At 33.7% G+C, this 11,726-nt stretch overlaps 2 protein-coding genes across 2 annotated transcripts; one reads left to right on the plus strand and one right to left on the minus strand.

Moving 5' to 3' along the window:
- The first annotated feature begins 442 nt into the window (after positions 1 to 442).
- On the plus strand, positions 443 to 1,632 carry LOC110812023 (uncharacterized). The gene is made up of 4 exons (XM_088207681.1): positions 443 to 656; positions 755 to 841; positions 928 to 1,047; positions 1,165 to 1,632. The coding sequence occupies exons 1-4, from the start codon at positions 549 to 551 to the stop codon at positions 1,288 to 1,290; spliced, it is 441 nt and encodes a 146-aa protein (XP_088063807.1). The 5' UTR covers positions 443 to 548; the 3' UTR covers positions 1,291 to 1,632.
- A 1,307-nt stretch (positions 1,633 to 2,939) lies between these two features.
- On the minus strand, positions 2,940 to 9,231 carry LOC110812055 (initiation factor 4F subunit (DUF1350)). Its single transcript, XM_022038721.2, has 9 exons — positions 8,750 to 9,231; positions 8,449 to 8,652; positions 7,755 to 7,812; positions 7,585 to 7,647; positions 6,028 to 6,103; positions 5,452 to 5,567; positions 4,728 to 4,817; positions 4,506 to 4,637; positions 2,940 to 3,430 (listed from the first exon to the last, which is right to left on the minus strand). Exons 1-9 carry the CDS (start codon positions 9,088 to 9,090, stop codon positions 3,296 to 3,298), a joined length of 1,215 nt encoding a protein of 404 aa, XP_021894413.1. The 5' UTR covers positions 9,091 to 9,231; the 3' UTR covers positions 2,940 to 3,295.
- Between the last annotated feature and the right edge of the window lie 2,495 nt (positions 9,232 to 11,726).

The raw sequence follows: 11,726 nt of genomic DNA on the forward strand, positions 1-11,726 counted from the left end.
GTGTGTGTGGCGGTGTATGCAGCTTATACCAAATATACGAAATTACCAATGGTGGCTCATATATAAAAAGAAATTTAGATGATGGTGGAAGTGTGAGGACAATGGCCAGATTCTCCCTTCGTGGCCCGCCCATTTCAGATTGGCCGGAATAAACCATGATTCATTGGGCTTCAATTATACAAATCTCCCTAATAGGCCATCGGCAAGATCTGAATCTATTCCCCCTTACCCAAATCTATTTACAAGTTTTGGAAACTGAGTCCTATTTGTAAATGGTGCTGTTATATATCGATATACGTATAATATAAACAGAAAATAGGCTAAGCACCCTTTAAACTGCTTTGGAAACAGCTTATCACAACAAGAAGCAGACATAACACGTGGAAGCTTCCGCCCAACTCATAAAAACAAAAAAATGTAGCATTGGAATCATCATTAAAGCCGGTTCTCTGACTCTCTCTATATATATGTATATGTATGTGTGTATGGTTAGCAAATTGTACATCTGTTATCCCAATTATTACAATATTATTATATACATATAGATCATGGCCACCTTTCTCTCCACCGCTGCATGTTCCTTGGCAACAATCCCTAAGTCTAATCTCGGGCCAAAAGCCTTTATTTCTCGCCAATCCAACTCCTATCTTATCACAGTAAGTAATTAAGCACTTTTTTTTTTTTTTTTTTTTATAAAAGCACTTCTCTTTTTTAGCTTAATTGCCTTATAATTAGTGTATGCAAAATGCAACAGAGAAGTCCAAAAATTTACTTGTCAACACCTGTTAATGGCCGCTCAAAGCGATCTGGGTATTCCAGTTCTGTAATTTCATGCTCCTTGGTAAATCTCTCAAACACCCAACAAAATTTTGTTTTAATTATGTTAATCAATGTAATTAGTAGTTTTACTAATTAATGATGGAGTAGGCTAAACCTGAGACACTACAAACGGTGAAAAGCATCATTGCAAAGCAATTATCTATTGATGATAGCTCCGTCAGTCCTGACACCAAGTTTGCTGACTTGGGCGCTGACTCCCTTGACACGGTAATACATATGATATATATATATATATATATATGTGCATGTGTGTGTGTGTGTGTGTATACATATGTATGTATGCGTGTAAATATGTGTGTATAAAAGTGAAATGGTGATGTTTAGGTGGAGATAATGATGGCTTTGGAAGAACAATTTGGGGTGTCAATTGGAGAAGGTGGAGCAGAGAATATTGCGACGGTTCAAGACGCCGCAGACCTCATTGAGAAAGTCAAGGCCGCAGCCGCATAAACCGAAAAACACCTTAATACACTTTTCGTCTTCAATTCTCTTCATGGACAAATTTTCTACCATTTTTTCTTCTTCCCTTTTTGAGAGAAAAAGAAAGAAAAAATTGATGTAATTCATCATTGAGTCTAAATTTCTCTGTGTCTCTGTTTTTTTCTTTTTTGTATTCTACGGCTTGAAAGTGATAAATCTGTAACACTCAATTTGGTTTTGCATTGTTAACAGTGGTGTTGAGGTCATATTTTCGTAATTTTATTGCTGTGGGTATAAATTGATTCCACTGTACAAGACAGTCTTATTCATTTATATATATGGTAAGTGAGAAGATTAAGTTAATTAATTAAATTTAACGAACTACAATACTTCCCCCTCAAGATGGATGATAAATGTCATGAACATACATCTTGAACGATTAAGGAAAAAGATTAGGAGACAGAGGTTTGGTAAAAAGATCTGCAAGCTGGTGGTGGGATCATATAGTCGAAGCTTGACACGACCAGCATTGATGTCATCACGGAAGAGCTTGGTACGTTAACGGAAGATTGGAAGCTAGAGGTAGAGCTGTCTGATTGTTACAGAAAATCAAGGTAGGATCAACGGACTGGATGCCAAAGTCTGATGACAACTGTTGAATTCAAATAACTTTGCTTGTGGCTCTTGCAAGTGCTGGATATTCAGCTTCAGCGGCCAAGGAAGAGCAGTGGCTGTTTGCTTCTTGGATATTGGGGAGATCAAAAGATTTTGCAAGACAAAGAAGAAGAAGAAGAAGAAAAAAAAGGAAGAGAGAACTAGTCAGAGACTTCCTAGTAGTGTCCTTGCATATTAATATCTAAGAATGTAATAAGATGAACTGATCAACAATGTTGAAATTCATATCCCCCCCTTCACATAAATTTACTTGATATTAAAAGTCTCAAGAATAAATGATTCATGTAAAATACTACACCTTCTAAATGAAGAACTAACAACTTAAATTAGTTCAAGTCTCCCCTTTATCTGATCTCTATAAACTAGAAATAGGTGTTTACAAAACCCTATTTAATTCAATTTTTATTTAAATATATTTAATATTCAAAAATTACAAAATAACTTTTATATTTGTTTTTGAGTTTTTTTAAAAAATTTATGTTTTAGATGTAATTTTTAATATAATAACAAAATTAATATTCTAACAACCAACATTCCATTCTAACGTAGACACACATAGTCCAACTCGAATTTACAATATTATAAAATTAATAAAAATAATAACTATCATATTTATCAAGCAATTACTGATAAATGAAACAGTTAAAAGTAGTGTCTCTTCCTATCTAGTCTTATTTCAGTTTCGACCCAAATACTAGAAATTAAATGACTGTTCCAATATACAAATCATACAGCTTAAAATATCACAATTTTTTTTTTTTATAGACTAATTCAATTTTCTATAAAAGAGTTTCTGCATTTCCATCCTTACATTCAATATACCAAACAGATCCTAAATGCATCCTTAAAAGCTTCTCATAAAGCATGTCAGTAAAGAATTAATGAAACTGAGCTCTGGATCAGAGCCTCTGAGCTCCACCTGCTTGTCATCTTCATATCCCTGATGGTATTCCAGGTACTGTTTGTAGGAAATTGGTCATTTCCCTTCCAATCACAAGTTAACATCTCATAAAAACAGCACACTGGTCTGTGCTAGAGGTTAAATTGGTATAAACATGGACAGTTAATCGTTCCAAAATTCCAGTAAAGTAGAGAAAACACTTTGCAGACAACATCCACAACCGTGAATCAGAGGCAGTGTTCTCTATTGCTTTATAGCACACAAGACCTTGCCTGACATACAAATAAATTCCGGGTGAAGATCCTTATTTTAGGCATGGAAAGTGGTTCTACGGAATGGGTATGGTATCAAAACTTAAAGGACATCTACGTGTATAGCAATATGTGTGTGTATCCCAATGTCTTGATCTGTATTTATAATAAAAAGTCAAAAATCTAAGATTTCAAAGAATCTAGCACTTCAATCCTCAAAGTGCTTGAACCAATTACTGATGGTTCTGGCAAGGGCTCTAGTTTCATTTAGAGAAAGAGTCTTGAGTCCCTGAGCAATAGCATCTGCTGGGGTATATAAATAACCAACTTGCCACTTGAGTTCCTGGGCAGCCAAGAAGAAATATTTATGTCAGGGATGGATGACCATACTTATCAATTTGAAGTTTGAAGTTTGAAGTTTTCCATTCAGAAATTAAAATGATGTTGTTGTTCAAATAATGTAAAACTTCCTCCTCTTAAGAATAATAGTAGGAGGGGAGAAACACGCTCCCTCACATGCTATGCAGGATTTTTTTAGTTCATCACGATATTGAGCTAAGGATAAGTAAATAGAGGAGAGAAAAAAGGTTGAATTAGGATAATCCTGATACAGTGTCAAATAAGAGAGTTAGATAATTCATTATTATAAATCTTAAGCCGATAGAAAAAGATTTTCTTCCTATTTATATTATATTTTACACAGTACAGCAGCCCAAAAGATTGCCAGTTTGCCATGCATTATATAAGACCTATATTTTGGGACAAGTCATATACATCAACATCCACATAAAAATAAGGGAGGAAAATAAAACTCAGGGTTCCCACTGTAATGATGGCGACCCACTATATGCGCGAATGATGGATGTCCCCTAAGAAAAATGCAGAACAAAATCCTACTCTGATGCTACTATAAAGACCTGCATGAACTTTTAGTTAAACAGACATTCCTCCAGAATATTCTGTTGGAGTTTGAGTGAATACAGTTATTCCTCTAGAATATTCTGTTAAAAACTTACCCAACATATAATTTTAAGACAATAAAGAGAGAGTCCCACCTCACCTTAATCAACATATACTTTTAACATGAGAAAGAGGAAGGGCACATTTCATCTTTCCTCTGAACATTAGTTTATGAAAACTCTGTGGCAAAGGCTAAGGGCTGCTTTTCTTTCAAGGAAAAAGGTTGAGAAGTTGAGAGAGGGGAAAGAAGGTTCACTCAGCTTAATTTTTAATTTGCCGGAAGAATTTTAACTAGTAAATTGCCAAAATAGTGAAAGTTGTCCATTCCTACACTAGCATGCCCAGAAGAGAGGTATTTTTCCACATGGAACCAAATTTTACACTCCCAACCCTTAAACACTGAGTAGGCTGGGTCACCAAAAGAGAAAAAGCATATGGGAAAAGTTTATATGCATTACCTGCACACATGGTGTAATATGATTGCCACTTAATTGAACCTTCTCAAGTGTTCCACCAATGGACTCCACACGAGGCCTCAGCGTTTCTTCAAGAAGATCTGTCTCATCAATCGTGTCGAAGCTAAACTTCACCTAAAGAAATAGCATATACAGACAAATATTGTCAAAACTATTCACACCCTTTAATCACTAACTACAGAATATCCAGTGTATCATATGTACCAGTAGTGTGTGTTGAACATTGTAGGACTTCTTAAAACAATCACGATTCTCAGAAGGTCTTGGGCTAAACTCTGATACCCCCTGCCTGACCTATAAATTTGCTGCATGTATTAGGAAGTAATCCCAAAAAAACTACTAATCAACAGTGTTAAAAATATAAAATTAAGAAAAAAAAGAGAGGAAAACTGTTTCTCAAGCCAATAGAACTTCCCCAACTGGTAATCAATTGGGGCTTCAACTACAGAGGAAATAATTAATTTTGAATTTGGTTCAAGTTTCAATTCTATAAAATAAGAATGAGAAAATATTACCAATAAGATAGAAATTTGAATGAAAATTGACATTTTATCCAAATTAATTTTGATATCCTGCAGTTAGGTGTTTATGCAATTTCTTCCTTGACAACTGAAATACAAATCCATCTTGTGAAATTAAAGATGTGAGGGGAACTGATTCAATCATACATCAACTATTAAGTTATAACTAATTTCTAAATATCAAGTAATTAAGATTTAAGAATTGAATGAAAATAGAATAAGCATGAATCAAATATAAAGCAAATGTCTGCTGAACAGATCATTATGCTTCCATTTGAATAAATCCAAACAATTGAAATCAACATTATAACTTCGGTGAGAAGATGGGATTAAGTAGGGCCACTGTAGAGGCAATCAAATTCCATGCCTAATACATTTAGTCACAAGTCGAAGACAGATTAAAACACCTGATCAAAAACTGATGGGAGCTGATCAACAAACTTATTCAGAGAAGTGATAGCTTCCTGATCATTATTTAGAATAATTGCTCCAGCTGTCTCAAGTAGAAATTTCCATGCATCACCTGTATATTTTTAGCAATTAGCCAATTGTAAGTTGAAGCATACAAGAGACAAACAGTATTTTTGTGTTTAGACTCAACAGAGAAGATACTAGCTATTTGGGAAAACTACCTATTTCCTTTTCAGAAAAGTAGAGATCGTACACTTAACATGGGACAATTGAAACTATCCTAGAAATTGAATTTAACTGAACAAACTGTGAAATTATGTTAGGGCTCTTGGATTGATTACAGATACAATAGCCTATGCTTTCATAGAGGATATTGGCCTATGTGAAGCAGAAAGGAGAAGAATATCATAAATCTCCTGTGCAACCGAATGGACTGTAAAAAAAGCCTATATTGCATATATAAAGAGGAATTTGAAACATTACCATCTAAGCTAACTAACTGAAAAGGCAAAGCCCCAAAAGTTTACAACTACATTAGCATAAGCACCACATTTGTCCAGGATGTGATTCACCTGTGACACTTCTCACAATCGAGTTCACTGGAGATGCTTCTACAATTGGCATTGTCTGATTAACCAGGGGACCCAACTGCAAGAGTAGCACTAGAAAGTTTAGTTCACAACATCAGCTAGATTAATCAAGTATTGTGCACGACACTTTGCCTAGGTAATCAGATAACAGTTCTCCCCGTTTGATATGTTAACTGGATCATTCATTTCTCAGCAATAAGAGTTTATGTCAGTTCTATATCAGCAGATAACCGCATCAGTTCTAAAACACTGTTAGACAGAAATCATCTTGAAAAAAAGATCATGTTTTAAACTTTTAATTAATTGCTGATAATAAAATAACCATCACAGAATTAGTCTTAGATAACATTTGATTTTAATCTCACAATGACATGGATGGTTCAGTTGAAATACCAAATGCAGAGGATTAAACTCTTGGAAAACCTAAACAGTAGATTTATGACTCCTACAGATTAAATGGGTGCAATACAGTTTCACCCTAAATTGTTTAGTCTAATTGCATTTCAATTCCTACAGGACTTTTTTTAGTTTAGTACCCTGTAGTTATTTTTTGTCATTTTACATAAACCGGTTAGTTTTCTAGAGGATATTTGTGATTATCTAGACTTTTAAATCAAAATATATAGCAGTTCAAAGTTAAAGAAATCAAAATCAGGGAAAACAGCCTACAAAATTACAAAATAATATCCTAAAAACTAATAATTCTGCATATAATGACAAAAAAAAACTTATCTGTCACAAAAATAACCATAGGTATGGAACTACAATTAGATAAAACACCTAGAAGTGATCTATACTTTGTGCTGAAACCTATTAAACCAATCAATAAATGCACATCTACTCTCTGAGCAAAGTTTAAACCCATGCCAATGAACTCGATCGGAAAATGCCTGATTTGCTTTTATTAATTCTGAAATGCGTCCACCCATTGATTGACACATTATACATTGCTTACAATTCACAAAACAACAAACACTATGCTATCAATAAGTTTTGGGTACCTTTGGATCTCTCAAAATATCTAACATTGAATGTCCAAGTCATTTCCACATCTCATGTCATAAAGATAGAAAAACTCTTCCTAGCAGAGATTCTTGAAGATTGGAACAAAATACTAACAGGCAAAAGACACACTCTGCATATGCACTGAAGCCAGTAATCTAACACAAATAGGAAAGATCCAAGTAACTTATCAACCACCAAAACAACATATAAACTGGTAAATCCATTTGCAAGCATGACTTTGCAAATGTCTGAACTATAAAAGTATCCTAGGAAATTTTTTATTTTGAGAAGTAAAATATCCTAGGAAATATGACAAGGTAACTACTTTCTGCTCCCGTCTGATGGAAAACATAGTTAGAAAATAGTTCTAAAAATAATAAAAATGATAGAAGTTAAGAAACTAACCTATTCACATGCTAAAGAAAAAAAAACACCTAAAATAGATACATATATGCATATGTACAGAGATTGCAAATCCATTCTATTGAAGAAATCTTCCAGCAAAATGCATAGATAATGACGGAAAAATATTACCTGCTCAAAGTATGGTACTGCCTCCGTTGCTGATCTATTGTTGAATGAAATTATGACATTAGCCTTTCACAATAGATAATCTTGTCAGTCTTGCTCAAAGAAAGTTCCTTCAACAATTTCTACTTATAGAACAGATCTTTCAAGAGCTGGAAAAGCAGAGAAAACCAGACCTTCGGTATTTTCTCAGGGAAATAACTTCCTATAAGTACTTGGAGCAATGCACCATTGCTGTAACAATAATTGAAAATATAAAATATGTCAGCATAAAGAACTGAACAACTGTTGACTTGTTGATGAGAGAAGCTAGTAATTAATATAGGAAAGAAAAATTCACCCGTTAAAAGCCAGTGATCCACTTGCAAATGATAACAATTTTGCTGAACAAGGGAATATATTGTAATAGAAGTCACATACCATACTTCCATCACAGTGACGTCTAACACAAAATGGATATGCTAAAACACATAAGAAATCCAATAAACAACAGAATGAATACAATGGCATCACTAGACCAAACTCTACAACTACCAGCCTTAGCGCACAAACGCCACAGTTACAAGCAAAAAGTCCACTGCATCACAACTCCGCAGTTGTCTTCTATGTTCAATTGGTTCCAGACTAGTACTTGATTAAATGAATCTATAACTATTCTATTTTTGAATGAATCCAAGGATAAATTTGAACTTAAAGCAACTTTAACTCTTATAATCCCAACCACCTTTGGATTTTCCATTTCCATGCCATCCGTTATCAACTTCATTCAGTAAAGAAAAGCTTAGATGTCTCAAATATCGTAATCATTGGCTTGAAAGGTTCCAGGACTATCTTAAGAAATAAATGAGGTCAGTAAAACAGTAAGCTCACCTGTGACCGACCGAGAAAAGGGGAAGATTTGTGAGATCTTCTGGCGTCAAATTAAGATGCGGCAATCCAGAAGCAAGGATTGTGTCCAAACAAGAATTGAAATTGTCGTAAACTTGCTTAGCCGCTCGTTCGTGATCAAACGTCACATTATACGGCACAGAAATTATAAGATAACCTTCCTTTGCCAAAAGCTCCTTCAAGTAACTGGGTATTTACATAAAAAAAACACACACATACATTGAATTCTGACTCAGAATCCTCGCAGACAGGTAAGTAAAAGGAAAAATTAGAAATGGGTTACCTGTAGGTAACTTCAGGAATAGCTCCAATGAAGGCACCACCCAAGAACTTGATGATGGCACGTGGCTTTCTGTTTCTTGGCGGAGGAATGACCAAACAAGAATCAAGCCTTGTGTACATCCTGTCATTATTAGCGTTAGAGAATAAGGTGCTTTTGCTGGTGTTTTGACCCACATAGCCATCTGAAACCATCTTGGTTGCGGCTCGAAGTCTGTTGGCACCAGTTGGTGGAAGCAGAGTCTGCGGCTGGAACCAAGGAACACAGCCATAGCCATGAGAACCCATGCTTTTGGTAGGGATGAATCCAAACTGGTTTGTACGGACTGAAATGGCCAATTCCATGGTTTATGGACTGTATTGTTGAGGGTGAGAAGCAAGAAATATGTTCTGGTTAAGGTGTGTGAGAGTGGCAGACGAAAGGTTTTGTGTAGTTGAACGTAGCAAGAGACAGAGCCAAGTTGAACCCGTGTAATCATCCTTCGGACTTCGGGAGGATTTTACGTTGGCTGATAGGCCACGATTAAGCTCCATAGCTAATCCTTGTTCATACATGGGCTTTTCTGGTACAAAATGAACCACTTCAAATAGGTTCATTGCTGCGGCCCAGAATACAATAAATCCGGCATGAGTTACATGAGCTCCCAATAGTTTACCGGATAAATTTATAAGTCAAGCATTCCTGACCCACCAAGTGAAACCAGTGATTTTTTGGTCACAACCACCTAAAGCTAAAGTTACGTTAAAGAGCGTTTCCACATAGTAGAACTTCTTGAGGTAATATAATTACTCCCTTTCATTTTGTTAAAAGTTTTTAATTTAACTTTTTAAATATAAAAATAAAGTAAAAAGAGTAAAATAAAAATTGGTAAGTTAAATTAAAAGACAACTAGATTTCTACTACTTTATTTATATAAAAAAGTATTTATATATATATTACCAGTTTAGAAAACTGTAGGTAGAACGGATGAATAATTAAGATTAATATGCATAGATTTACCTATACTTTTTTTTTTACCAAAAATAATTTTAGTTTAAACTTTTTAAAAGTTAATAATTTGAATTGTAAAGATTGTTGGATTAGAAGTATTTTGATTCAGGATATTCTAAATAATATTAGAAGACGTATCAGTTGATACGATTTTAGACATTGTGAACCTATTAATTGTGATTTGTAATAGTGTGATGTTCCATCCTAATAAAAACATCGAGAATTTGAGTTGTAAATGTTGTAATATTCCAACCCCATATTAAAATTTTGAGTTTTATATAAAAATTTAAGTCACAAACTACCAACAACTTAATGTTTAAATATTTGAGAGATTGTAAGTTTGGTCCGAAAGATTATTGAACCAATAGTGTTTGGACCTAAAACATTATATTATTTGACCGATTCTCTGCTCACTAATAAAAGAATTAACATATCTAACCCATTCTAGTACAATTTAGTTCGAATTGGACTAGATTAAATTAAAACAGACCAGGTTTAAAAAATATATATTTTATTTAAAAAATATATAAAAATTTAAGAAATTAAAACCCAATTTTAGGTTATTTTAATATGATACTTTGAATAAAATTAGAATGAAAAATAGATCAAATTTTTATCCAAAATGAAATCAAAATGGTCTAAATTTTAGTTTAAATCTCCTCTTTTATCAGATTCTCAGTCAAATTGAATTTCAAACCAATAGATGCTCCTATTCATCATAAAGCATATGCAGTCTCAAGACTTGAGTATTATTATCCTCAACAATATTGTAACTCGGTGCATATCTTTTTAAAAATATAACGGAACAAACATCTGTCTCATTTCTGTTTTACCAAATAAATGATATATTACATTGATTTCTAACATATTATAATACTAAGAAACATTATTCTATATCATACTGACTACCTCAGGCAGTTCTAACTACATTGTGAGGTTACAAGGAATATGTAGTGAGTTCTTTGTATTCTCTAAAAAAAAACTAGGAGTCATATAAGCTTAAGGTAAAGGTGTATACTAATAATTCTGCGTAAAATACTTCTAATAAAAAAATAAATTAACTGTCAAATACAAAATAATAATAATAATAATAATAATCCTTTTTCTTTTCCACCAGTGGCTTGGCAGTTAAATCCTGAACTTTCTGTTTCATAGAATTTTCCCAATAGAAAGGACAAGGAGGTCTACAACATTCTTTTTTCCCAAAAGAATCCAACGTACCCCAAGTCTTTGGATCAAGACAGAAGTAGATATATATTTTCCAAATCAAAATTATAACATTAGTGAATAACAATGCCAGAATGGCTTCTATTCGCCTTACTTATTGAATTTGCGTACCGTACCATCAATTTGGTACTGAGTAATTCGGTTGTATGTTCTTTCCCTGTCTCTGATAACATGTCCAATCAAATTTCTCTTTCTAAAGCAAAGCCTGGATATTAACACTTAACTCCTCCTTATCAGATAGTCAATGAAGTAATCCAACCCCATTTCAACATGTCAAATAGATAATATTTTGAAGCAGGGACCAATAAGAAGCAAATGGTACCGAAGTTAACAAAACATCAAATTCAATTCAAGCCAGCAATAGGTTTGGTTATGTTTGAAGCAAATGTAGAAATCTTGTTAAGTTTATTGACAAATTGACAATTAGCTGAATTAAGAAATGGTGAAAATTCTAACTAAAGATTATAGAAACTTACTTCGACATGGAATTGAAACAGTACCTTACAAACTCCATTAAAATTGATAAAATTTAGAGTGCATAAATTCAGTTCCACCAAAAGTCCATATGAGGTTAATTATCATCCTTTTAATAGAGTTTTCCTCCTCTATATGAATTAAGCGTGGTTTGCAAATGAATTCTAGAAAATTTCTTGATTTGTTCAAACACAGCTTAAGTAACAATCATTTCTCAAGTATATAACCTGGTTGACTGGTTGAGAACCCATGTATTAAAGCAAATTGAGCTCGCATATGAACCAATATC

This window comes from Carica papaya, chromosome 7, assembly GCF_054855325.1.
Source record: "Carica papaya isolate Zhongbai chromosome 7, ASM5485532v1, whole genome shotgun sequence".
In the NCBI taxonomy this organism is placed as follows: domain Eukaryota; kingdom Viridiplantae; phylum Streptophyta; class Magnoliopsida; order Brassicales; family Caricaceae; genus Carica; species Carica papaya.

Bases quoted from the DNA above. Each gene is read 5' to 3' on its own strand.
- LOC110812055 (XM_022038721.2), bottom strand. From the start codon at position 9,090: ATGGAATTGGCCATTTCAGTCCGTACAAACCAGTTTGGATTCATCCCT. The intron at 6,104-7,584 runs GTAATATTTTTC...CTACTCTTGCAG, and splicing joins CAGTACCATACTTTGAGCAG to TTGGGTCCCCTGGTTAATCA. The intron at 4,818-5,451 runs GTGTTTTAATCT...GCAAATTTATAG, and splicing joins TCCCATCAGTTTTTGATCAG to GTCAGGCAGGGGGTATCAGA.
- LOC110812023 (XM_088207681.1), top strand. From the start codon at position 549: ATGGCCACCTTTCTCTCCACCGCTGCATGTTCCTTGGCAACAATCCCT. The intron at 842-927 runs GTAAATCTCTCA...ATGATGGAGTAG, and splicing joins CTGTAATTTCATGCTCCTTG to GCTAAACCTGAGACACTACA. The intron at 1,048-1,164 runs GTAATACATATG...GGTGATGTTTAG, and splicing joins GCGCTGACTCCCTTGACACG to GTGGAGATAATGATGGCTTT.